At 40.8% G+C, this 21,479-nt stretch overlaps 1 protein-coding gene across 1 annotated transcript; it reads right to left on the bottom strand.

Moving 5' to 3' along the window:
- Window positions 1–17,905: 17,905 nt before the first annotated feature.
- On the bottom strand, window positions 17,906–19,888 carry LOC128361837 (granzyme B(G,H)-like). Its single transcript, XM_053322403.1, has 5 exons — window positions 19,805–19,888; window positions 19,448–19,604; window positions 19,076–19,208; window positions 18,657–18,887; window positions 17,906–18,531 (listed from the first exon to the last, which is right to left on the bottom strand). The coding sequence occupies exons 1-5, from the start codon at window positions 19,860–19,862 to the stop codon at window positions 18,373–18,375; spliced, it is 738 nt and encodes a 245-aa protein (XP_053178378.1). The 5' UTR covers window positions 19,863–19,888; the 3' UTR covers window positions 17,906–18,372.
- Between the last annotated feature and the right edge of the window lie 1,591 nt (window positions 19,889–21,479).

Below are 21,479 nucleotides of genomic sequence, written 5' to 3'. Positions count from 1 at the left end.
TCTAGACATCACTATTTTTTCTCTACCAAGGGCTCAAAATATGTTTCCTCTCCCACTCTTTTTCTCAACTTCTCACATCATCTTGTATTTCCTTCTTCCAGACATATTCCTCTTCACCTAATTTTCTCTTTACCCACTCTTTTGCTCTCTGTTCCATTTTCCTCCCCCTTCCTTCCTTTCTTCACCCCTCCCTTCCTCCTTTGGACTTTGTCCCCAGGGTTTTTCGCGTGCCTCACACATTCCTTTGCACTGACTGGCTCTGTTTACATTGACATCCTCTATTCTGTGTGCGGACCACAGCACCGCAAACTCGAGAGCACAGAAGCACCCACAGATGCACCCAAATCAAGTTCATTAACCCCCTTCTTCTCTCACTCCAAAGAAAATAAATGAGAGTTAGAGTAAATAACATAATAAAATAAATAGAAAGTTCAGAAATAGAAAGTAGTGCTTCATTATAAAACCACCAGGCAACAAGAACATGCCATGCTTTATGTCTTCACGTTGTATGACCCATTGACTTTTCTCCACTAATTACACTTGCACATGGTAGCGTGCTCTCTAAAGGTGGACATTTTTCATCCACATGCTAGGGATGGCAGGATAGTTGGGAGTTCAAATGGAATTCAAACACATTAGAGTACATTATGCCAGCAGAGGTTATGGAGTAAAGTCAAGAGCTGCCAAACTGTAATAGCACCCTTAATCATATACCACCTGATCCTGCTAAGTGAAAGCAGGGGAGGCACAGCCCAGATTCATTGATAAATAAATGCAGCCAAGTGGATCTTTTCATAGCTCCGGCAGCCAGAGGACAATATGTAGCCATGTGAGCTATGTTTATTTTATTAAACTAAGTAAGAGGGAGAACACGGTAGCATGGTTGGGGGTAGGGGTGGGTGGGGTAGAACAAGACAAAGGTCAGCGACGGGGCTAGAGAGCGAGGGAGAGAAAAGGAGGGAGCATTAACAGTTGATCTATCATAAGGTCATCTCTTTCCGTTGCGTACACATCACCTGCGCGTTGCCTACCAAAGGACAGTCAGCACATTTAAATGTCACTGTCTACTGCTTGTATTGTGTAATGCTGCGCTCCCACAACCACACACACACGTGCATTTGTGTTGTGTGAAAAAACAGAAGTGTGGCGTAGAATGATCGCATATACATGCAGTCCATTCCAGGTGTTGTGTTGCACAAGACAAACCATCCGCCCCCTCTCATAAACTCACCCATATTAGGATGTTATTTCTTCTCCATGACATATTGTTTGTCTCTCAACATTTCCTGTCCTGTGTTATTCTTGTATTCACCTGTCAGTCTGGCTTAACATGTTTTATTATTTGCTGAGATAAGGCTCTATTGTAGACAAGCATTAGATATTCAGTGGAATGACACAATAACAATTGCCTTTATCACTAATCTGCTATTGTTTAACACTCATATAGCCACCATTCATGTTTTAGTGTAGCTTGACTAAACCCAGCATTTATGGGTTAAACACAGGCGTGACCAATCCAGGGCTTCTCCTCAGTCTACCCTGTTTCATCTTGTGTTGCTCCGTCTCTCACTGATTGATCCTATACTGTGTATTCACTTAAGTGTGTGTGCGTGTGCATGTGTGTCTGTGTGTGCTGACACGTCCATTGCGCCAGGTCACACTTAATTGCCAGGCATATTATATGGTGTTGCAAATGGATAAAAACATTTGTGCAGTGAATCATTTCCACTTTACTGGCACACACGCCTTTACTTCCAGTAAGGATCCATAGCTGCGCACCCGCCTCTTCCCCAGGCTTCCATGAAAACCGAAGTCGATGCCAGTGACTCTGCCCAACAAGGAGTTAACACCTCAGATGGAGACACATAGTGGAGGGAGGAGTGGGAGGAGAAGGAAGAGGATGGTGTGAAGGAGAAAAGGAGTGGCTGACGGCAGGCGCAAAGGTGGTGAGCTCAGGGCTGTGGAATCAGGAACTGCTCTTTGCTCTTTACTCTGCTACGCCCCTGCACTACCGCCACCGCAACACCCACACCTCCACCCATACTCTCTACCCGTACGACCTCTGCTCCACTCTGGTCTAGCTGGAATGCTGACTTTCACCCCCACCCACCCCCTCCGCTCTCTGTTTCTCACCCCTCCCTCTCTTACAAAATAAGGAGAAATAAAGGGGAAGCAGCAACCCCTGTTTTAGGCTTGCGGCTTTGTGTCACTGCCTGTGAATGTGAATCACGTTTCCACCAAAAGTCACAGAAGAAAAAATAACTTCCAAAACAGGGAATGTACCTTCTGTCTTCGTGTACTTCAGCAGAAGTGCCACTGTCTGACTAAATATATCTCTCCAAGCAGCAGAGGAAAAGTCTGATTCCACACGAGGCTCTATTAAAACCCACAGATTCGGCAGTGCAGACCTCAGTGTGATTCCAGTGAGGATCATTCCTGCCTCCAGAGCTGCATTTTGTACTGATTGAGACCAGGAAAAACATTCACACACAGTCTCAGCTGAGGCAAATTCCAGTAAAAGCAATTTGTGTAAAATATGTGTCCGGGGAAAAAGCCTTCAGAGTGGGCGGCTGATCTAAAAAATATTACTTTTTAGCCTCAGATGAAGAGATGTTATCACTCTTACATGATTTCACAATACCTTGTAGCATTTCTGGGTGAGGTTTTCAATATATGGTTAAAGAAAATATGGCATCTTTTATATGTGTTCCTTTATCACCTCAACCTCTTACATGGGCCTGGTCCAGTTAACCTTCCCCTGACTTCAGTCATTTTAGGCATGGCTGGCATGAAATACTCATCATTGCATCAACTCATCATTTGTCACTATCTCTTTGTTGGTAAGGGACCATAGGCGCTGTCTGTCTCCTGTTCCACAATATGACTCACTACACCATAGCGCATGAATAAAAGCCTTGTGTTTCTTGATAACAAAACATTTCCAGTTGGCTTATTCTTTTAAATCTTAGTTGGCCTGTGTGTCTGATAAAGATTGAAGATAAGCATGATTATCTGATGGAATCATTTAACAAACAAATACGACTTCTCCTTTGAAAAAGAGTTCAGGGATGTTTCCGGCAGCTAGGTCAACAGTAGTGTGGTAATAGATGAGTGCTTTGAGAGAAGAGAGAGAGAGAGAGAGAGAGAGAGAGAGAGAGAGAGAGAGAGAGAGAGAGAGAGAGAGAGAGAGAGAGAGAGAGAGAGAGAGAGAGAGAGAGAGAAAGAAAGATATAGGGCGGTAGTTGGCACATCTGTCATCCATTTGGGGTGGGGAAGAAAGGATGGCTTTCTGCTTACCTGTGCACCGTCAGGCCAGGAGGGGTGGCGAGGACATTTGTCATGGAGCCGGGGAGTAAATAGTGAAGAAACAAACCGCCATCTGTCTGGGCCCATTGATTTTCACATCAAAAGCAAATACATCCTTTCTGTTTGCACTGCCTCCCAGCCCTGTCTGCCTGTTGGGCGGGCGCAGAATTAAAGTTTACCTTTCGACATCATGTTCCTTTGATAGTCCTTATATATGACTGAACCTCGAACCTGAAGACTCCCTCTTGTAGGGTGCAACCGGCTGAAAAAGGGAGCAAACATGAGGTGCTTGAGCCCTAGTGAGTCACAGACAGTCAGCATGGCCAGAATGACAGCAGATTGATGAGGTAAGCAAATAACATTTCTGCCGTTGACAACAATGAACAATGCAGAGTCATGGTGGCGTGAACATAGCCGACCTAAACAGGGGGCAATGACAATGAAGGTCAAGGATCCAGCCTCTCACATCCTGTGCTTTCATAGCACCTTTGAAAATGCAACATTTTCTTTCTTTATCCTCTAGCATGCACCTCAAAGAAGAGATGCCCATTCACATCTGCGATATGTCACAGAGGTGTGGCACAAGAAGAAAAGACGGAAAGAGTGAGATGCAGAGATTGATCCTAAGAAGGAGAGAGAGCTTTAATGTCTTGTGTCACCACCACCTGCCTCCTCTTATGAAATCTCTTCATGTTCCACCCACTGAGTTTCCAATCCTCCATTCTGTCCTTTAATAGACACTAATTCAACCACTGAATCTAATCCCTAATGTAAAGACCTGATAAATTCCTTTCACATGCCACCATGTAAATGTTTATCATTAAATGGGGGTATTCACAGAATTATCACTGAGGGGCGTAATGACTATTTATGAGGTCTGACTAAGGTTTGTGGGCAGATAACCTAACAAAGAGCGCCTAGGTGCTCTCTGTGTGTATTATCCTCCCTATTTGGCTTTGATCGTTTTGGCATTTTGCTGCAGACACTTTAGATATACAGCTGATGCAACCAAAATGTCATCCCTTCTTTTTGTACAACCGCTGGAGAGAGGGCCTTTTCATTTAGGGGGAGAATTTGAAACAGCTCTAACCTTTCATCAACAATGCTGCCACTTTACGCTGTGGAATTCCTAATTCAATGAGAGGCGTACCAAGGCACCTGCTTTCATCAGTGCTAAGGTCCTCTGAGAAAGTCAGTGGAAAGAGAAAAAAAAAGGATGGAGTGCGGCATTAGCAACTTGTTGACAAGACTAGATTGTCAAAAACAAAATGAAACAAGCACCTAAGGGCTTGTGATGTCATCTGCCTCAAACAGGTTTTTACTGTTGGGACAAAAACAAAACAGATGCACACACACACAATATATGGATCACCCTGCGGTAATGACAGAGACAGTGACACAGCATTCTAGGTCATTACATAATTATATGTACGTGTGCGTTTTTATGTACATTTCATTAGTGTGCGTGTGGGTGTGGGTGTGTGTCATTGTTCTGTTACCATGCCATTTCTTGTACATGTCAATCCCCACCTGTTCAGTAAAAGACAAGGAAAAACCTTCAAGCATGTGATCTCCTCAAACGGTCTCCTCTGCTATAGGACTCTCACCATGTGTCATTGCTGGCTTTGCCATTACATCCCCGTCTCCATGCTCCCATTATCTAATTACTACACAAGCAGTCTGATGAGAAAACGTATTATCACAAGGGCCATTTAAGATCATATTTCATTTATCATATATTATGTTTCACTTTATTCAGGCTTTCCTCATCTTTTTATTTCTTTCCTCATTCAGTTCCCCATCCCTACCCTCCCTTTATATCCCCCATATCTGCCTCTTACCGCCCCCATGCTTCTCCTCCCTCTCTCCACATTCCTTGGTGAGTGGGTGGAAAGTTCAATGGGGATGTGGGATCCCAGAAGGGCAGGGGGTTTGCCTCTTACCACAGCACACTTTGTGTGCAAACCTTCTTATCAGTTCATCCAATCTCTCTCCCTGCATGGCTGCAACTATACAGAAGCCCCTGCTCCTACACAGTGTCAGCAGTGGTGGTGACTGCTTGTTGGTCTTGTGTGGTCCACAATGTGTCCCAGATAGTCATTATATAATACAGTGAATGTTTAAACGACTTCTCATTATTACATTTCATATGAACAGATTAAATTTACAAGCATTTACTCCTCTTCATATTGTTATAGCAGGAGGGGGGTCCCTGAATTGTTGTATTCCCCTTGCTGTAAACACCTATCCAGTGCTGTTCCCCACTTCAAGATGGACTACAGAGACAGACGCTGACAACTCTTACTGTAATGACAGAAGGACCTCTGCTGGATATGTCTTGATACTGCACACCTCTGGTTATCTCTTAAGGGAAGAATGAGTGTCAAGCTTTGTTGACTCCAGTCTTACTTTGAACTTGTAACTTGTTTAGAGTGTGAATACAAGAATCAGATTTCAATTACAATATTTCACTTTGATCATGTCGTGATAGTGAGGTTGACAGGCTGCTCATCAATTTAAGTAAGATCTTTTATCTGTTCTTCCCTTTGTCATTGTAACACCTCATTGCCTCATTTCACATACTTGGCAAGTAGAAAAACAAAGGGTAGGGCTGTGTGGGCAGGTCATTTCCAGCAACTTGCATAACCATCCTACAGTGACAAACCCATCAATATTTTGTTAGTGGCATTCCGCACCCTTTGTCATGTGTTTAACTTTGGTTCCATCTTATCTCCGTGGTGCTGCAACAAACTGGTTTTAGAAGCAACTCTGGTCCGTGGGCTGTGAGTGTAGGAGACACACAGGAAGTGGTGGGCGACCAGTAAACTGTATTTCCTCTTCCTGTCTATGTCCTCCCTCCCTCCCTGCCTGCCTGCCTGCCTGCCCTTTGGCTATTAATGTAACTCCGAGCTACCCACCACACACCCACATGGCCATTGGGAGACGGTGTGCACTAGAAATCACAAACACGGACACGGACACACACAAACACACACAAACACACACACACACACACACACACACACACACACACACACACACACACACACACACACACACACACACACACACACAAAAACAAACATGCATACAGTCCCACCAGTAGATGCCAAGTGATATCAGTGTAAATAATTAGTAGCTAAACAAGCAGGCAGCATATTAGGTTGCACAGAGAGCCAAGCAAAGAGCACAGTACAGTATGTGCCCTCATGGCTGGCTCTCATATCAGTCCATTAGCTCTTGCCTCTCCCTCCTACCTTGCTGGTACAAAGACAACAGACAGCAGGGTGCAATTAAATAGGTGCCCATCACTCAATCACGATGTCACAGCCTGTTGGGCGGGTGTCACGTCACAGCTAAGGAGGAGGTGGATGTAGCGTATGCATGCGCAGCAGGAAAATACCACCAGTGTGATAACAAGGTTCCCCATTCTTAAAGTAGCTGCACCTGCCTCTGCACAACCAGGCACGTGTACATCAAGCAGGTATATACACACACACACACACACACACACACACACACACACACAAAATACAGATGTACCATAGCAATTGGCTGTGAAAGGAATTATTGTTGTTTTTTTCCTGTTAGCTATATTTTCCTCCTTCCTTCAAGTAGGCCTAATTTTTCTGAAAGTGGGCTCAAAAGTGAGCTGACAAATTTGGCACTTCAACTGTGCACTTTCAATCTCTCCATCTCTTTCGCTCTTTGTTCAATTTACCACTTACACACGTGGCACAGCCTACACACAGACATGCACACACGCATACACACATCCATGTTCCCATTGCAGTCCTTATCTCCTCCCCCTGGTCATCCAGCTCATCTGTGAGAACAGAGAGAACACACACGAGCATGAATCACAATGAATCATGCAGCCCAAATAGCACCCAAAGAGAGGTGTTGCATTTAACCAGGACACAGACTATTTATAATGGCCTGTGTGCACATTCTCATTATGGGCCACGGAGAGATGCTGACAAAGGACAGGCAGATGAGGGGGTAGTGACTCCTTTTAAATGTCACCAGGAATGTATCTTCTTATCTACAGGCTGTTGTGGTGGCAGTCTGTCTGAATACAATATTTAGATCAGGGTGAATGAACCGAAACAGAGGCAGAGAAAAGATCTTTTATAAAACACTGGCTTTAACATTTATTTGTAGAGGAAGGGGCACAGACTCTATATCACCATATAAGTTGACTGATTTAGTCAGTCCTGGAGTATAGGGCTCTGACATTTCACCTGCTTAGAATCAGTGGTCTAATTTGATTAGGATCAGCCTTAATAAGTTAAACACTGATTATTGTTTGTTAATAAGAGCATATATGATTTTATCAATGATGACTGGATTCTGATCATTTTTAAAAAACGGTAAAAAAGCCCAATAAAAAACAAAAAAAACAGGGACACGAAAGGGCAAGTTTGCTTACAAGCAAAAAGTGTCTCTTCTATGTAGACCTCTGCCTAATAGGCTTGGTAAAGTCTAATTAGTGTAACAAGTATCCAGAAAATAAATAAACATAATTATCATATCAAATACATTAGCTGTTGGGGGGATGATAGACTAATTTGACAAACACTTTGTTCTTCTGTTTTCTTTTGGCTTATTTTCTCTCCGCACATGCCAATCACGCTCAATGCATCACATCAGGACCAGAGAGTTATGAAGTGCAGACTCATCAATCCTTGGCAAACTAATATTCAAAATACACTGTGTCTGATCCTGAAAGCAACAACGCACTGAACCCCCACCCCCCAAAATTGCAGAATAGCAAGGTAGAAACCACAATAAGGGTGAAACAGCTTTGAGAAGCAATCAGCACCTGAACAATTACATCTAGTGAATTGATTAGATATTGATTGAAGGTAGCCAGACACCTGACCACAATCTGCAGATTCTCAACACCCACACTATAAATCAGTACGGAGGCCTATACCACCCACTAACAAAATAATGAAAACACAGTATGATGGTAGAGGATACAGAACACTGGCAACCCAGTGTGCACTGTGAAAATCTTTCTTCTATTCCCGCACAAGAGGCAGAGGAGAAGACAGGAGGGGCGATTTCATTACCAGCAAACATGTAGGCTCATGCTGCATGGCTTTACCCAACCAACCGTTGTCATGGTAACAACTTGTCATGTCATCTGCGTCTCACCTTGAATGAATGGAGACCTGTGGGACATGTGTCCTCTCCTGGAAGTGTGCACAGGCACAGGGGGCGTAGTGGATGTGCGTCAGCTCTATACCAACAGCTGTGGACACACCCACGGCAACCTGCGCCACTGTTTGTGTGCATGTGTGTGTTGCGTATGTGTCTACTTTCCTAGGAGATAACAAGGGAAGCTGGCTTCCACAGAGCCACGTTGTCACCACAGGGACGAAAACAACATAACATCAGCAGCAGTAGTGGACCAGCTGCTCCTCAATCTGAAACATGCACTTTACTTTGCAGCCTGCCATATAGGGCCATTCCTCTTCTACCTCTTATCAGGAAACCAATTCCATGTTTGGTAAAATGCTGTCATAAACATCGGCCTATGAGATATCACCTGTTTCAGTTTAAACGTGTAAAAATTAGTAGCTCATATCAGTTTACATAATATACTGTGTGTATTTTGCCTTCTACAAATAATAAATAATATCAACCTTGTGGAAATAGCTGGAGATCATGGTGTTCATTTTCTATGGAAATGTTTCATTTTTTGATTTTCCATCTGTGCATCTGCATAATATTACAATTAAAACATATTTGGTTGCTCAAGATACCACTGCTGATGATCAGCTGGTCTAATGAAAATGTCAGCGTGTACAGACTGCATTGTAATAGTTTGTACTTTTTCATAATTTCTTGTATCTCCCTGTGTTACTCTGCAATTCTTACTGAGTCTGTCACCATAAGAGTTGACATCATCTTCTGCACTGCTTCTTCAAGTCGTCCATGTCTCTTGAGTGTCTATTGAATGGATGCAAGATAGCTATGTGTGTATGTGTGTGTGTGTGTGTGTGTGTTTGTGTGTGTGTGTATACAAGTTTGAGTGTGCTGAGGGGGTGATGAGGGGAGAGGAGGAAAGGCACGGCAGGTTTCCATGACAACAACTTTTTATTTGTGCTTCCTCAATGGCGTTGGTGGAGTAGATAGATAGATAGATAGATAGATAGATAGATAGATAGATAGATAGGTAGATAGGTAGATAGATAGATAGATAGATAGATAGATAGATAGATAGATAGATAGATAGATAGATAGATAGACTGCGGGGTAGACAGACAAAGAGAAAAACAGGCAGACAGATTGAGAGAGTCTGGTGAGTTCTTTGGAGACAGGCTAGTAGGCTGGGGTGCATGGGCAGGCGGGGGTGGAAGAAGGCAGTAGAGTTGTATGCCTGCATGCTTGCTTTGTCTAGAACAGAATGTCCTCTTTGTATACACCCCTCCCTTGTTGGATGACAAGTAACCAACAACTTGCTTGCAGTCACTCAGAAATACCTTGTGAATTAATGACATGTGTCTATACTCTCTGATAAGGGCCAAGCATGCCTCTCATCAGCAAATGGAACAAAACTTGTGTACGTCAGTGTTCAATGTGGGAGGGCACGTGCATGTTCACCCTTATGTGTATGTGTGCATTTCTGTGCAGAGACACTGGTGAGACTGGTTAGATGAATAATGAATATGACACACACGCAGCAGCTAACCAAATGATCTTGTTTCCAGATCAACAGAACGTGAAATAACTTGCTACTGAAACTTCTCGCTGTCCCCATTTAGTTTGAAGCTGAGACCACATGAACATGACACCCACCATGGGCGTCGGAGCAGAGTAGCCCAAAACCTGCAGTGGCTGTGCATCTGCAATATAAACAAATTTTTTGCTCACATGAATGTACAAAGATGCACGCAATTGATGAAAAGTGTGCAAATATACTATTATGAATGCATGTTTAAGAACTAATCTTGTTGCTATTTTAGTCAGGCCTCTTTTTGTATTTGCTTGTTTTTGAAAATATAGGGTAAACAAAAAACAGAGATTGTAGCTTTTTTCTTTTAGATAAAATGATACTCTGCTGACCTCATTTAGTTAGATGCTGAGCCATGTGAATCTTACGCCCACCTTGGGTATCAGAGTCAGCTGGTCTAAAGATCATAGATACTTCCACCATTCATCTGCAGAATATACAGATTAACCAGAGATATCGACTGCACACAAAATCACAAAAACGTACACAATACACAACGTACACATTGATATTCATTCTTCATCACTCTTTTGCTAGCAACGCTATTTTATTCTCTCAACAATAATTTGGGCATGCGGGCACATTTAAACAAAACAAAAACACATGTGCATATACACATACAGACACACATGCACACACACACACACACACATACACACTCACACACACAATGATAGACTGTCTATCTGTGTGGGGAATGACTCACCTCCTCCACCTGGAGTAGAGCCAAGCCTTTCTCGCCTCCTCCCCCTTCATCTGTGTGAGTCCTTCACTTCACTCACTCCAGCTTCACTATGGAAGCATTTCAATCATTCAAATTAGCTGTAATCACAGCCAAAGGCATAGAGTGGGAATGGCAGCACGTCACTCTGCATACTCAAGAACACTTAATACATTGATTTTATATTGAGCATGCTGTGTTTTAAAAAGAGAGCTGGGGAAGAAATAAATAAGCTATCCAGACCAAGCCTTCTCTGCCACACATGCTTCCAAGACAAAGGATGGAAGCAGGGATGAGAGGCCGGCTCTATAATGAACCACGCTAAGAGTCCTTTCAGTCTTCAGGCCTGACATGTGAGAAGCAGTGCATCAGTGGCACCAGCTGCAGTCTTCATATAATGACACAAATTATTGGCTTGTTAATGGGCAGCTTAGCCTTGAGTGTTCAGCCCGCAACACCATTCTGGAGAACAGGGAAACACAGGATCAATCTCTGCCTCCTTGGACGTTGCTGTAAAGCACAGGATGCATCCAAAGGACATCTTATCCACATCTCAGTCTCTCTCTCTCTCTCTCTCTCTCTCTCTCTCTCTCTCTCTCTCTCTCTCTCTCTCTCTCTCTCTCTCTCTCTCTCTCTCTCTCTCTTTCTAATCCATACTGTCCCCTGGAGACTCATTTTATGAGACTCCTACACTCGCCCCTCCTACACCTTCTCTTTCCCCCACACACCACCCTCAGAACCACTATCTGTCCACCTCCACAGTCGGCTTGTGGACAAACCCAGAATAACAATGTGATCTTGCCTCTTAAAGGCATACGAGCAGCTTTTCACATCATTATCTTTCAGTTCATGACTGTGTAAATATATTTATGTGATCCTCATAACACTGATGGGCAAAATATACTTTTTAGAAAAGTCACTCACACATGAATTTCAGGTGAATATGTTTGCTATCTCTGGAATATATGTGTTGGTATTCAAATATGCACTGATCCATGTCATGGGGTAAAATAAATAATAATAATAAATAAATCATCATGTGAGATGAATAAAGCAGCATTACAGTCAGAATGCATGTCTGATCGAAAGCATCTAAACACCAAGCCTCTGCAAAGCTGCGGCTCCAGAATAGCAATCAACATCAAAGAGAGTCAATGCAGGACACAGCACTTGCAAGCTACAGTCAATGAACCTCTCAGAGAAGGTACTGGTCCAGATTCCAACTTGCATGAGGAATCCTGCAATAGGTTTGCTTAGAGTGCCCCCTTCTGTCATGTCAATTAGAATGACATAAATGACATGGCAAAACTAGAAAGAAAATTGTTTTCACAGTTTTAGACACTAAAGAGAGAAGCATTCTTATTATATAACAAACTTGCTGATCGCTTAATTGACAGATTCTTGCTATCTGCTTGTCTGGCTGATTGACTGATGGAAATAATCTTACATATTAAATCAACAAATGTGTGCCAGAAAAACAAATAAGGCATTACTTTTTCACACTCAGCATAAACATAGCTCTTCACTGTGCACATTCTCTTTAAATATCTCCGCAGGACCATTTTTGCAGGTTCTCACCTGATTAAAGTTGTTAGTGAAACCTGATAGGCCTAAGCTTACCTCAATGGAAAACTGTGGTGTTGCACAGGAAGCCAAGAGGTGCACTAGTGTGTAGGAGGTGCTGAGGTAGAAAAAGGGTAGCTTAGAAGTTAGGGTGCTTACTGCAGCAGTATCTACTTCTATTTTTAACTTGACTGTGGTCTTAACTTTCTAATCTTAATTGCCTACAGAAAGTGCATTTGGTTTAGAGACACTCCAGGATTACAGTTTTAACAGCTTATTACAAGAAGATCTGATTGTATATTTGGTCAGTGGCCTGTCACTGTAATTGTAGTTAACTATAACTTTTACATTTATCATCTTCCTAATTTATTACCACATCTTTTTTCCCCCTTTTAGTAACTTAAACAGTTTGGGAGGCTTGTCTAGTGATTATACAATTTGTTTGTCATTCTAATTAATGCAACCTTTTTGCACATTTGCCTATACACACATTTTCCTTAAAATGTCATTGATATAATAGTTTTTAGTGCATCTGGCTTGAGTACCAATTAGATGTGTAAGGTGTCCCTCAACCGAAGCCTACTATAAACTTGACCCACACTTTGCTCCAAATTATATGTCAGCAAGGGTTCTGCAGGGAATGGTGTCAAGAGTCAATGGCTCCACCTAGTGGATAAGTGGGTGGAACAGCATCATTTTGTTCAAGTCTCATAATATACCGTTTTTTTCGAAGGGTTTCAATGTACAGCTCTTTGGTATAGGCCATTTAAGCAGCATTTTCATACCTCATGTAAATATCTGTTCAACACCACAAGGAAAGAACTTGAGTATAGTGTACCTACATGCTTCCTGCAAACATTTAAGCAACTAAGTAGGTGGTGCATACCCAAACACTTGTCTATAGGTTATGATAGGTGAGCCATCTCCAGGACCCAGGCTCATTTAATATCCCTTATTTAATCTAATTATCATTGATCATCATATATTCATAACATTGTTAGTTGCACTTATGCCTTTGTTGCTAAATGTCTACTGCAAAAAAAGGACTGGTGAAATATTACCAAAATTGTTCTGTTTTTTCGCTCAATTATAAGCTACAAACTACAATGTCAGCCTTTTTTGCCTGCCATTTTTAGTGCTGTAATGCCAATTGTGCTCAGCCAGCCAATTATCTTTAAATTAACATAAAGTTGCAGTGATCTATTTTACCTGCCATGTGGCCAGATGGTAATGTTTGTCAAGGTCTTAACCAGCTACAGCCTTACACAGTATTTGTGTTTGTTTATGTTATTGTACAACATTACTGCTTCTTTATCAACTAAAATAGCTGTGTGAGGCCAATTAGGGCTTCAGGACCAATGTTAGTGAGTTTTGGTTAGTCCTGGTGTTGGTGTAGGGCTTACAAATAAAAATTGTAAAATCTTGCAGGAGTATTTTGGAGGTTAATCATAGATATGCGTAAAAGTTCCATTGTAGTCATTGCTGCACTAATATATTGCTACGGACATGGTAACTGAAGCATATTTGAAGAGTAGCTACAGTTTGGAACTATTCTCTATAGTAACAACCATGGAATCAATACTAATGTGTAAAGTTTGCAAGATTAAGTGTTGTATTAATGGCGTTTATGTAGCCCAAGACAATTATATACAACAGTCAAAGTATTATACATGGTGATGATGATGTATATGTTAAGTTTAGAATATGCAGACAGGAAGTAATCATAAGTAATATTTTAAATAAAGCTGTTTTCAGTGGCTTGCTTCTCCTACATTTCAAGAGTAAACCATGCATTACATAGAGATCCTCTGGGGGACTGTACAGAGCCAACTAGCTACTGAATAACAGCTATGTTGAGTATCACAGTGATGTAACTAAAGTAGTTTCCACTGTAATGTGCAACTATACTGAGCCCTCATCATGCCTCGCTAAAACGGTTGCTGAAAACTCTAAAAGCTCTTACCCTCATGATAAATGTTCAACAACCCCTCAAATCTACCCATTACAAAATGAAGCAGAATTAAAATTTTACAGTCTTCATTTTAGTGGTTCAAGATCTCAAATTCCCCTTTATAGAGTCAGAGATATGCTTAAATTGTCCTTCAACACAACACTCTACTGTGTTGCTAAAATGTGGAGAAAGGTTTATAGTTAGAAGTATACTTTTATAATAACACTCCACTATTGAGAAAGATTTCAAACAGCATCATTATGAAACATTTTACTTGACACTTACGTGTCTTCTTATGTCAGTCTTTATACTTACTTACATGACTAACTTCAGTATCCTCTTAAAACTGCCAGAAAATAGTTCTGTTCTTGAATATTTGTACTGAAACCTATATTAAATAAGGATGACTTGAGACTGCAGAGTTATGTCAAAACCACAGCACATACAGCAAGAAAAGAAAAATCTTAATCACTCTATGAATCAGGTATTGAGGTTATCCACAGAGGGTTTTCCTCAGTAAAAGAGCATGGGACCACACATCTGACAACAGCCTAACAACAGCTCTGGGACATTAAATATGTGTTATCCCTGTGTCCTGGCCCCTGTCCAGCTCTGGATCCCTGGGAGGGCACCAGAAAGGACTAAGAGACTACTCAGGAATGTGGAAAGGGTGAACAGTGCTACATACTGGAAGTTTTTCAGAAAAGTGCACCAGATTTTATAGCCATAACCGCATTAAACAGTTGATACAGAGGATCACAGATCGTCCCTGCACAGTCTGACCGAGCATGGAGCATCTACAAGACTATCTCATCTTACTAGAATATCTACATCTTGAGGCAAGTATGAATTGGTTTCAACATCTGAATACATACAGTACCAGTCCAAAAAAAAAACACCGTCCTGAGAGCATTAAACAGAATTCCTGACTGAAAATGTGGTCAGGATGACACATGACCTGCCTGGCTTTCTGGAACACTTGTTTTTTCCAGAGGGAGCTCAGGTCTGTCAGTTGAGCTCCAATAATCTTGGAGCAAACTTTAATAATGCTGCTGAGACTATTCTTCTCCCTCCCTGACAATCCATAAAACCAGCAAATAAAAGAAAACGTTAAAATGAACGAATGATAAACATTAGGATTCTCTTAGAAACATTAAAAGAATTCAGCTTCTGCAGCAAATGGATCCTTTGTTGACCCCGTTTAACAATTGACCCTGTTTTTTTTAAATCAAACTTTAGGTTGGAGTCAAACACGGTTCCCAGGTAAATATGTCTCTACAATTTCGACATCATCTCCATGGATGGTGCGGGCAACTGGATTAGGATGATTTTTCCTAAAGTCGATGACTAACTCCTTAGTTTTGGTCACATTTAGGTCCAAGAAGTTATCATCACACCATTTCACAAATGAGGATAACGCACAGCCATGGTCTGATTGGGCCCCCTGAAGAAGTGATAGTAAGGCAGTGTCGTCAGAAAATTTTACCAGGTGGCTGTCCTCTTGGGAAGACCTACAGCTGTCTGTGTACATAATAAATAATAAAGGAGAGAGGACACAGCCCTGTGGGGAACCTTTGTTAGAGGTGATAGTGTTGGACATGAGTCCATTCACAAATACTCGCTTAATTCTGTCTGTAAAAAGTTTAAGAGCAACAATAAAATCTGGTAGATTAAAATAAAAGGAAAGCTGTTCAATTAAAATATGAGACTGCATTTTATTAAAAGCTGAAGAAAAATCATCAAATAAAAGCCTTGCATGTGCACTGGGTTTTTCAAGGTGCTTGTATAACCTGTCTAAAATAAAAATGATGAATATAGACCATATAGTTGGTATCTGGCCACTTGCGACACACATTAAGAAAAGTGATGTGAACACTTCACTGAGCTGGTCAGCACAGTGATGCAGAGTTTGACCACAGATAGAGTCAGAGCCAGCAGCCTTATGTATTTACTCTCTTAAGAAGATTTGTGACACTTTCCTGAACAATCACAATATCATTCTGTGGTGACAAAGATACCCGCAACATGGAAATATCATTCAAAAATTCACACCTTTCAAAACAAGAGAGTCTGCCAAATTGACATCATCAACACCATCAGTCATCTTGTGGTCTCACAAGATGACTGATTAATTGATGCCATAGATTTTATACCTTCCCAGGCTGCTCTGAGGTAACCACTGCAATACTGACTTTCAATGTTGTTTTTGTACTTCAATTTGGCCTTCCTTATTTCATGCTTAACTTCCCTAGATACTGCTTTTTTCTCCAGGGGGATCCCTGAGTAGAAAGTTATTTTCTTTTTATTAATCACTGCTTTAAGTTCTTTAGTGACCCAGGGTTTGTTATTTGGGTAAGTGACCACACTCAAAGCATGCCTGGAGAGAAGAGATACTTTCTTCAGACCAGATTGTCACTGTTCTCTTCTCCTACTCCAGGAGTCTGAAAGATGATTGGTATACAGGCGTGAGATACACACTGCTGTGGTAAGAGGCACCAGCAGGGATTTGTAAGTCCCACTTACAGAGCCATAGCATAGATCCAGCATGGTGTTCTTCTGTGTAGTAGAACACGTCACATACTGATCATGTCCTCAAAATCTTTTTTAAGGTATAATGATTAAAGTCTCCAAGGAAAAACGTGGGTGCCTCTGGGCCGATAGAGTCCAGTTTATGCGTGACGTCAGCGATCAGCTGTGCCGCGGCAGAGGCGTTTGCTCGCGGGTGAGTACTAACCAATGTGGAAAAGAGCTGTGTAAATTCGCGAGACAAATAGACAAATTCCATATCGGTGGTGTATATCTTCTGTCTGATCATCACAGTATTACAGTACCTCTGGGCTCTGGTTCACTTAGAAGCAGTTTACGATGGCTTGACTTCTTAGCCGGCTTACGGAGCTCCAACGGTATGCTCGCTGGTACCACGCCGGCAGTAGAAGTGTGTAAGGACAGGGGAAGCTCTCCTGCACACGCCTTGTCCTTTCACTATGTGACAGGTGAAATCCAGCAGCAGCTTTGACACACAGCACAGTACAAAAAGCCTCATGAATGTCCCCCTGATCCATAACTCTGAAGCACTGACAGATCTTCCACACACACGAAGTAAAAGCAGTAACTAAAACGCTAACCAACACTCCAAAACAATTAAAAACAAGCAGCGAGACTGCTGGGTCACACACTGTAGAACACCCCTCCGTTATTTAACTGTAAGTAAAGTCAATATTCTCAACTAGTAAAACTTAACAAATGGACTTTCTGCATATATTGTTATATGTAGGCTAAATGTATTGTGTATACATACAAGCACCAATATGTTGATGCAAAAACGGAAACTGCCTGTTGGTGGTGCTACAGGACAGCTTGTGCAGTCACCAAACTCAAACCGTCTGTATTCGAGACATGCTGGCCACAAATTTAAAAATGGTCAAACAGAGGGTTGACAAATGTCTGCTGCCAGTTTTTGTTAATAAATTTCATATACTGTACACATATTCTTATATTAGTGTAAGCTATCAAAATGCATTGCAGTTACAGTACAACATCACTCTTGTCCCAGATGTGATAGCTGGAGGAGAATATTAAATGATAAATTCAACAGAGGAGATGCTTGGTCATGTACAGTAGAAGCAGTTTATTGTTTGCAAAGATGGTATACAACAAGGAACAAAACAGGATTCTTTGTTCTCATTTTAAGTTTAAAATTAGATGCAAAAAGCAATAATGTGTTTAATGTATATAATGCATAGGACATAATATATTTCTGTATCAATTGATTACACCATTAAAACACCACTGGGTCAACAAATACATTTTTGAATGTTACCCCAACTGATACTGTGTGTTTGCCTTCATTGGCTTGTTGAAGTCTTGCCTCAAAATACCCACATGTACTTGTTGAAATTTGTAATCAGTCTAGAATAACCTCTGTTTTGACAGAAACTATAGTTATCAATTTCCTAGGCCACTGCAGCAGAAATAACAGCTTTAGCATAAAACACAGAAACATGTTAGTCTCTTTAATTAACCAAATCACAATCATATACAATGGCAGCATTGTAAATTCAACTGTTTTTATTTGGTCAGTCTGACTTATTGATATGTTTTCATAATGGAATCGATCCAGGGTCTGAAGTCAGGAATCTTGGCATAATGGTCAATTAGTGGGTCACCATTGCTCGGAGTGTAGGTGGAGGACACCACCCCATATGCTCTTCCATCTTCACAGACCAGTGGTCCACCAGAGTCTCCCTAGAAGTACATACACATACACAGAATGCAGTGATTCCTCAACACCAGTGAATCAAGTGGTTATCATATACATAATGGTTGACCAAAGTTTGTTTGTCCCCGTTATGTTACATAAATGTACATACCGCACCAGGTCCAGTGTCTCCCTTGGAGCAGTATGAGTGTTCTTTGTTCTGACACTGCTCAATGCCAATTAACGTTACATCGGCTTCCATGAGTATAAGAGACAATTGACGTTTGTTCCTGGCTGTTCTGCCCCAGCCAGAGACTGCACAGTGTTGTGGTAACATGTCATAACCTTGATCTGCGAGATCAATGGGTTTCACGTTTTTGTTGAAATTTGCCTTGGACTTCATCTTGAACAACAGGGATAGATAAAATAAATAAATATATATATATATATAAATATATAAACTATACATTTGATTAATACATTCAATATTCAATAGATAATTTAATACCATGAGGAGAGTTACACATTGGAAATGAAAAACCTAACTACTGCTACAACAAGAGTTTTAGATGTTAATTTTTCTCCCTTTACCTTAAGTAGCATTATGTCATTTTTGTATCCTTCTTCATTGTAGTCCTCATGTGGAAATGCTTTTTCCACAGATACTTTCTGTATGTCCTCATTTTCTTTGTAATGGTGAAGTCCTAAAAACAGTGTGTAGGAGCTGAAATGACAAAATTAAAAGCAAAAAAAGTTAACCGGAAATTTTTTCTTGTGTTTGTGTAGGTATTTTTGTCCTCATTTTAGTATCATTTAAAAAATAATAGATTTGTGAGAGCACTGTATTCACAGGATATTTTTGCCAAACTGATGCTGTTGAAATCTTAATGCAGGTGGGGACAAATAAAAAGAGTCTTGGAAACATCCATGTCAGCAGGTAAACATAAAGTGTGTTAAACTTACTCGGCTTGGCAGTGGGCTGCAGTCATCACAAAATCCTCATTTAGAAGGAAGCCACCACAGTATTTTTCTTTATTGTTATGCTTCCCCTCCAAAAGCACCATGTAGGGTCTGCTATGTGGCTTAGCCTCATGACCTCCAATAACTTCTCCTGCATGAACTAGAAGGGATGAAAATGAATAAATGAATATACATTTCCTCTGAGTGAACTGGGGGATTGATTCAGTACAGATATGACTAAACTAATAACCAAATAAACCCATGACAGTAGAATGTAGTTTCTCGTGTACTGTCTAAACTGCATGCTATGATAAACTGTGTGTAAATTTCATAATGCCATAACAACAATGCTTAACTTACCTTGATCATCAAGAGTCAGCACAAGTATCAGTATGACAAGTTTAAACCTGATATTCATGGTGATATCTCAGTCCACCTGAGCTACTGAAGAGCAATGGCACAGATCACAGACAATTTCAGCCTTTAAATGCTTCCTTGTATTAGAGAAGGAAGGAGGTGTTAACACAATGTGCATGAGCAAAGTACGTGACATTGAGGAAGAGGCCCCTATCACAAAAGTAAGATGTCCAAGGAACAAGTCAAATTTTTTATACAATGTTCAATAAAGTATACATGGTGTACAGTACTATTTTTGTCAATCTTTAGGACTTTGAAAGAAAAGGAATTTCCCCACCAAATCCTGAATCCTGAATTGTGAGACACGCCACAATTAGTAAGTAAAATGTCTGTAGAGCTTTACTATGCCAACCACTGTTACACTTTTTTCCTGGAAGTAAGCCACTGGCATCCTCTTCATGCCCCTGTTCCTTTACAGTAATAAAAATTGCTAAGAGGGAATTATTCTGGGTTTCTGTTTTTTCTTTAATTCTCTGAAATATTTTTGTTATGCCTATTTGTTAATGTATTTTCAGTTTTAAAAACAGTATTATTTGTTTATTGCAGGGTAAAACTACATAGCCTGAATGTTACAGGTCAGTGTTCTAAATAAAACTGTCATTAATGTTACTGTTCTTGGATGGTTTGAATATAGCAAAAAATACGTAGACAGAATATAAAGGAGGAAGCAACCACTGGAGCTAAATTACAGCCTTAAACTGACTCAAACTTCAGCTGCTACTTATCAGAGCAGAGATGTGGCACATGCACTTGGATCTCAAGAGAAACAAGTACCGCATGGTGAACATTCCCTCATCAGTGCGGGAGGATGTGTTATTGGGGCATCTGCTGAGACGAAACCCCATGACATGTAGAAAGGAGGTTATCTCCTTTCTACAGTATCTGGTGGAAAAGGTGCTGTTTCAAGCCACTGTTACAGTGTATGTTGTAGCTATCCCCCCAGTCAGATAATGATTCATCTTGTATCCTACACTATAACTTTAATTGTTTGTATTTTTTTCTTTGTCTTATTGTATCTTAACTTGTTCTTATTTTCTATTGTCTGATTTTGCTGTATTTAAATGTCATTTTATGCTGTGTCTTTTGGACTTGGATGCTTTTATTGTTTCATTAAAAGCACCTTGAATTGCCTTGTTGCAGGATTCAACTGTTTTTAAATATACATTTAATTATAATTCTTTAATGCATCCCCTTTCTTTGCACTGCATAAGCCTTAAGCCTCCCAATTTAGTATTATGTATCAATAATAGTAATGATACATTTTATTTGTTAGTGCCTTTCAATCACCCAAGGCCCAAGGACACAATGCAACAAAAAGAGTTTGAGCAATGCGAACTGAACATTCAGATCATTCAACAGCAGAGGTTAAAATAGGAGTGAATATGGAATAAGTAGAATGTCATGATTAAAACTGAATCATAATGAGTATGTTATCATAAAATGTGTTTTGAGCTGTCATTTGAACTGTACAATGGAGTCCAGTTGACAGATGTGTAGAGGTAGTGAGTTCTGAATAAAAGTCTCCTCCATTTTAATTCATTGTAAAGAACATTTTAATTTTTGGATCAGGTATCTGGCTTCAGTTTACTCTGGGTGAAGAACATCAAATCAAATGCTG

This window comes from Scomber japonicus, chromosome 7, assembly GCF_027409825.1.
Source record: "Scomber japonicus isolate fScoJap1 chromosome 7, fScoJap1.pri, whole genome shotgun sequence".
Classification (NCBI taxonomy): Eukaryota; Metazoa; Chordata; class Actinopteri; order Scombriformes; family Scombridae; genus Scomber; species Scomber japonicus.
Note: the sequence above shows the minus strand (reverse complement) of the source record. Positions and strands in the feature narration are given on the sequence as shown.

Excerpts from the sequence above, each read along its gene's own strand:
- LOC128361837 (XM_053322403.1), bottom strand. The coding sequence starts at position 19,862 with ATGAATATCAGGTTTAAACTTGTCATACTGATACTTGTGCTGACTCTT. Across the intron at positions 19,209-19,447 it reads GCAGCCCACTGCCAAGCCGA|CTCCTACACACTGTTTTTAG; the intron begins GTAAGTTTAACA and ends TTGTCATTTCAG. Across the intron at positions 18,888-19,075 it reads ATGACATAATGCTACTTAAG|ATGAAGTCCAAGGCAAATTT; the intron begins GTAAAGGGAGAA and ends CTGTTGTTCAAG.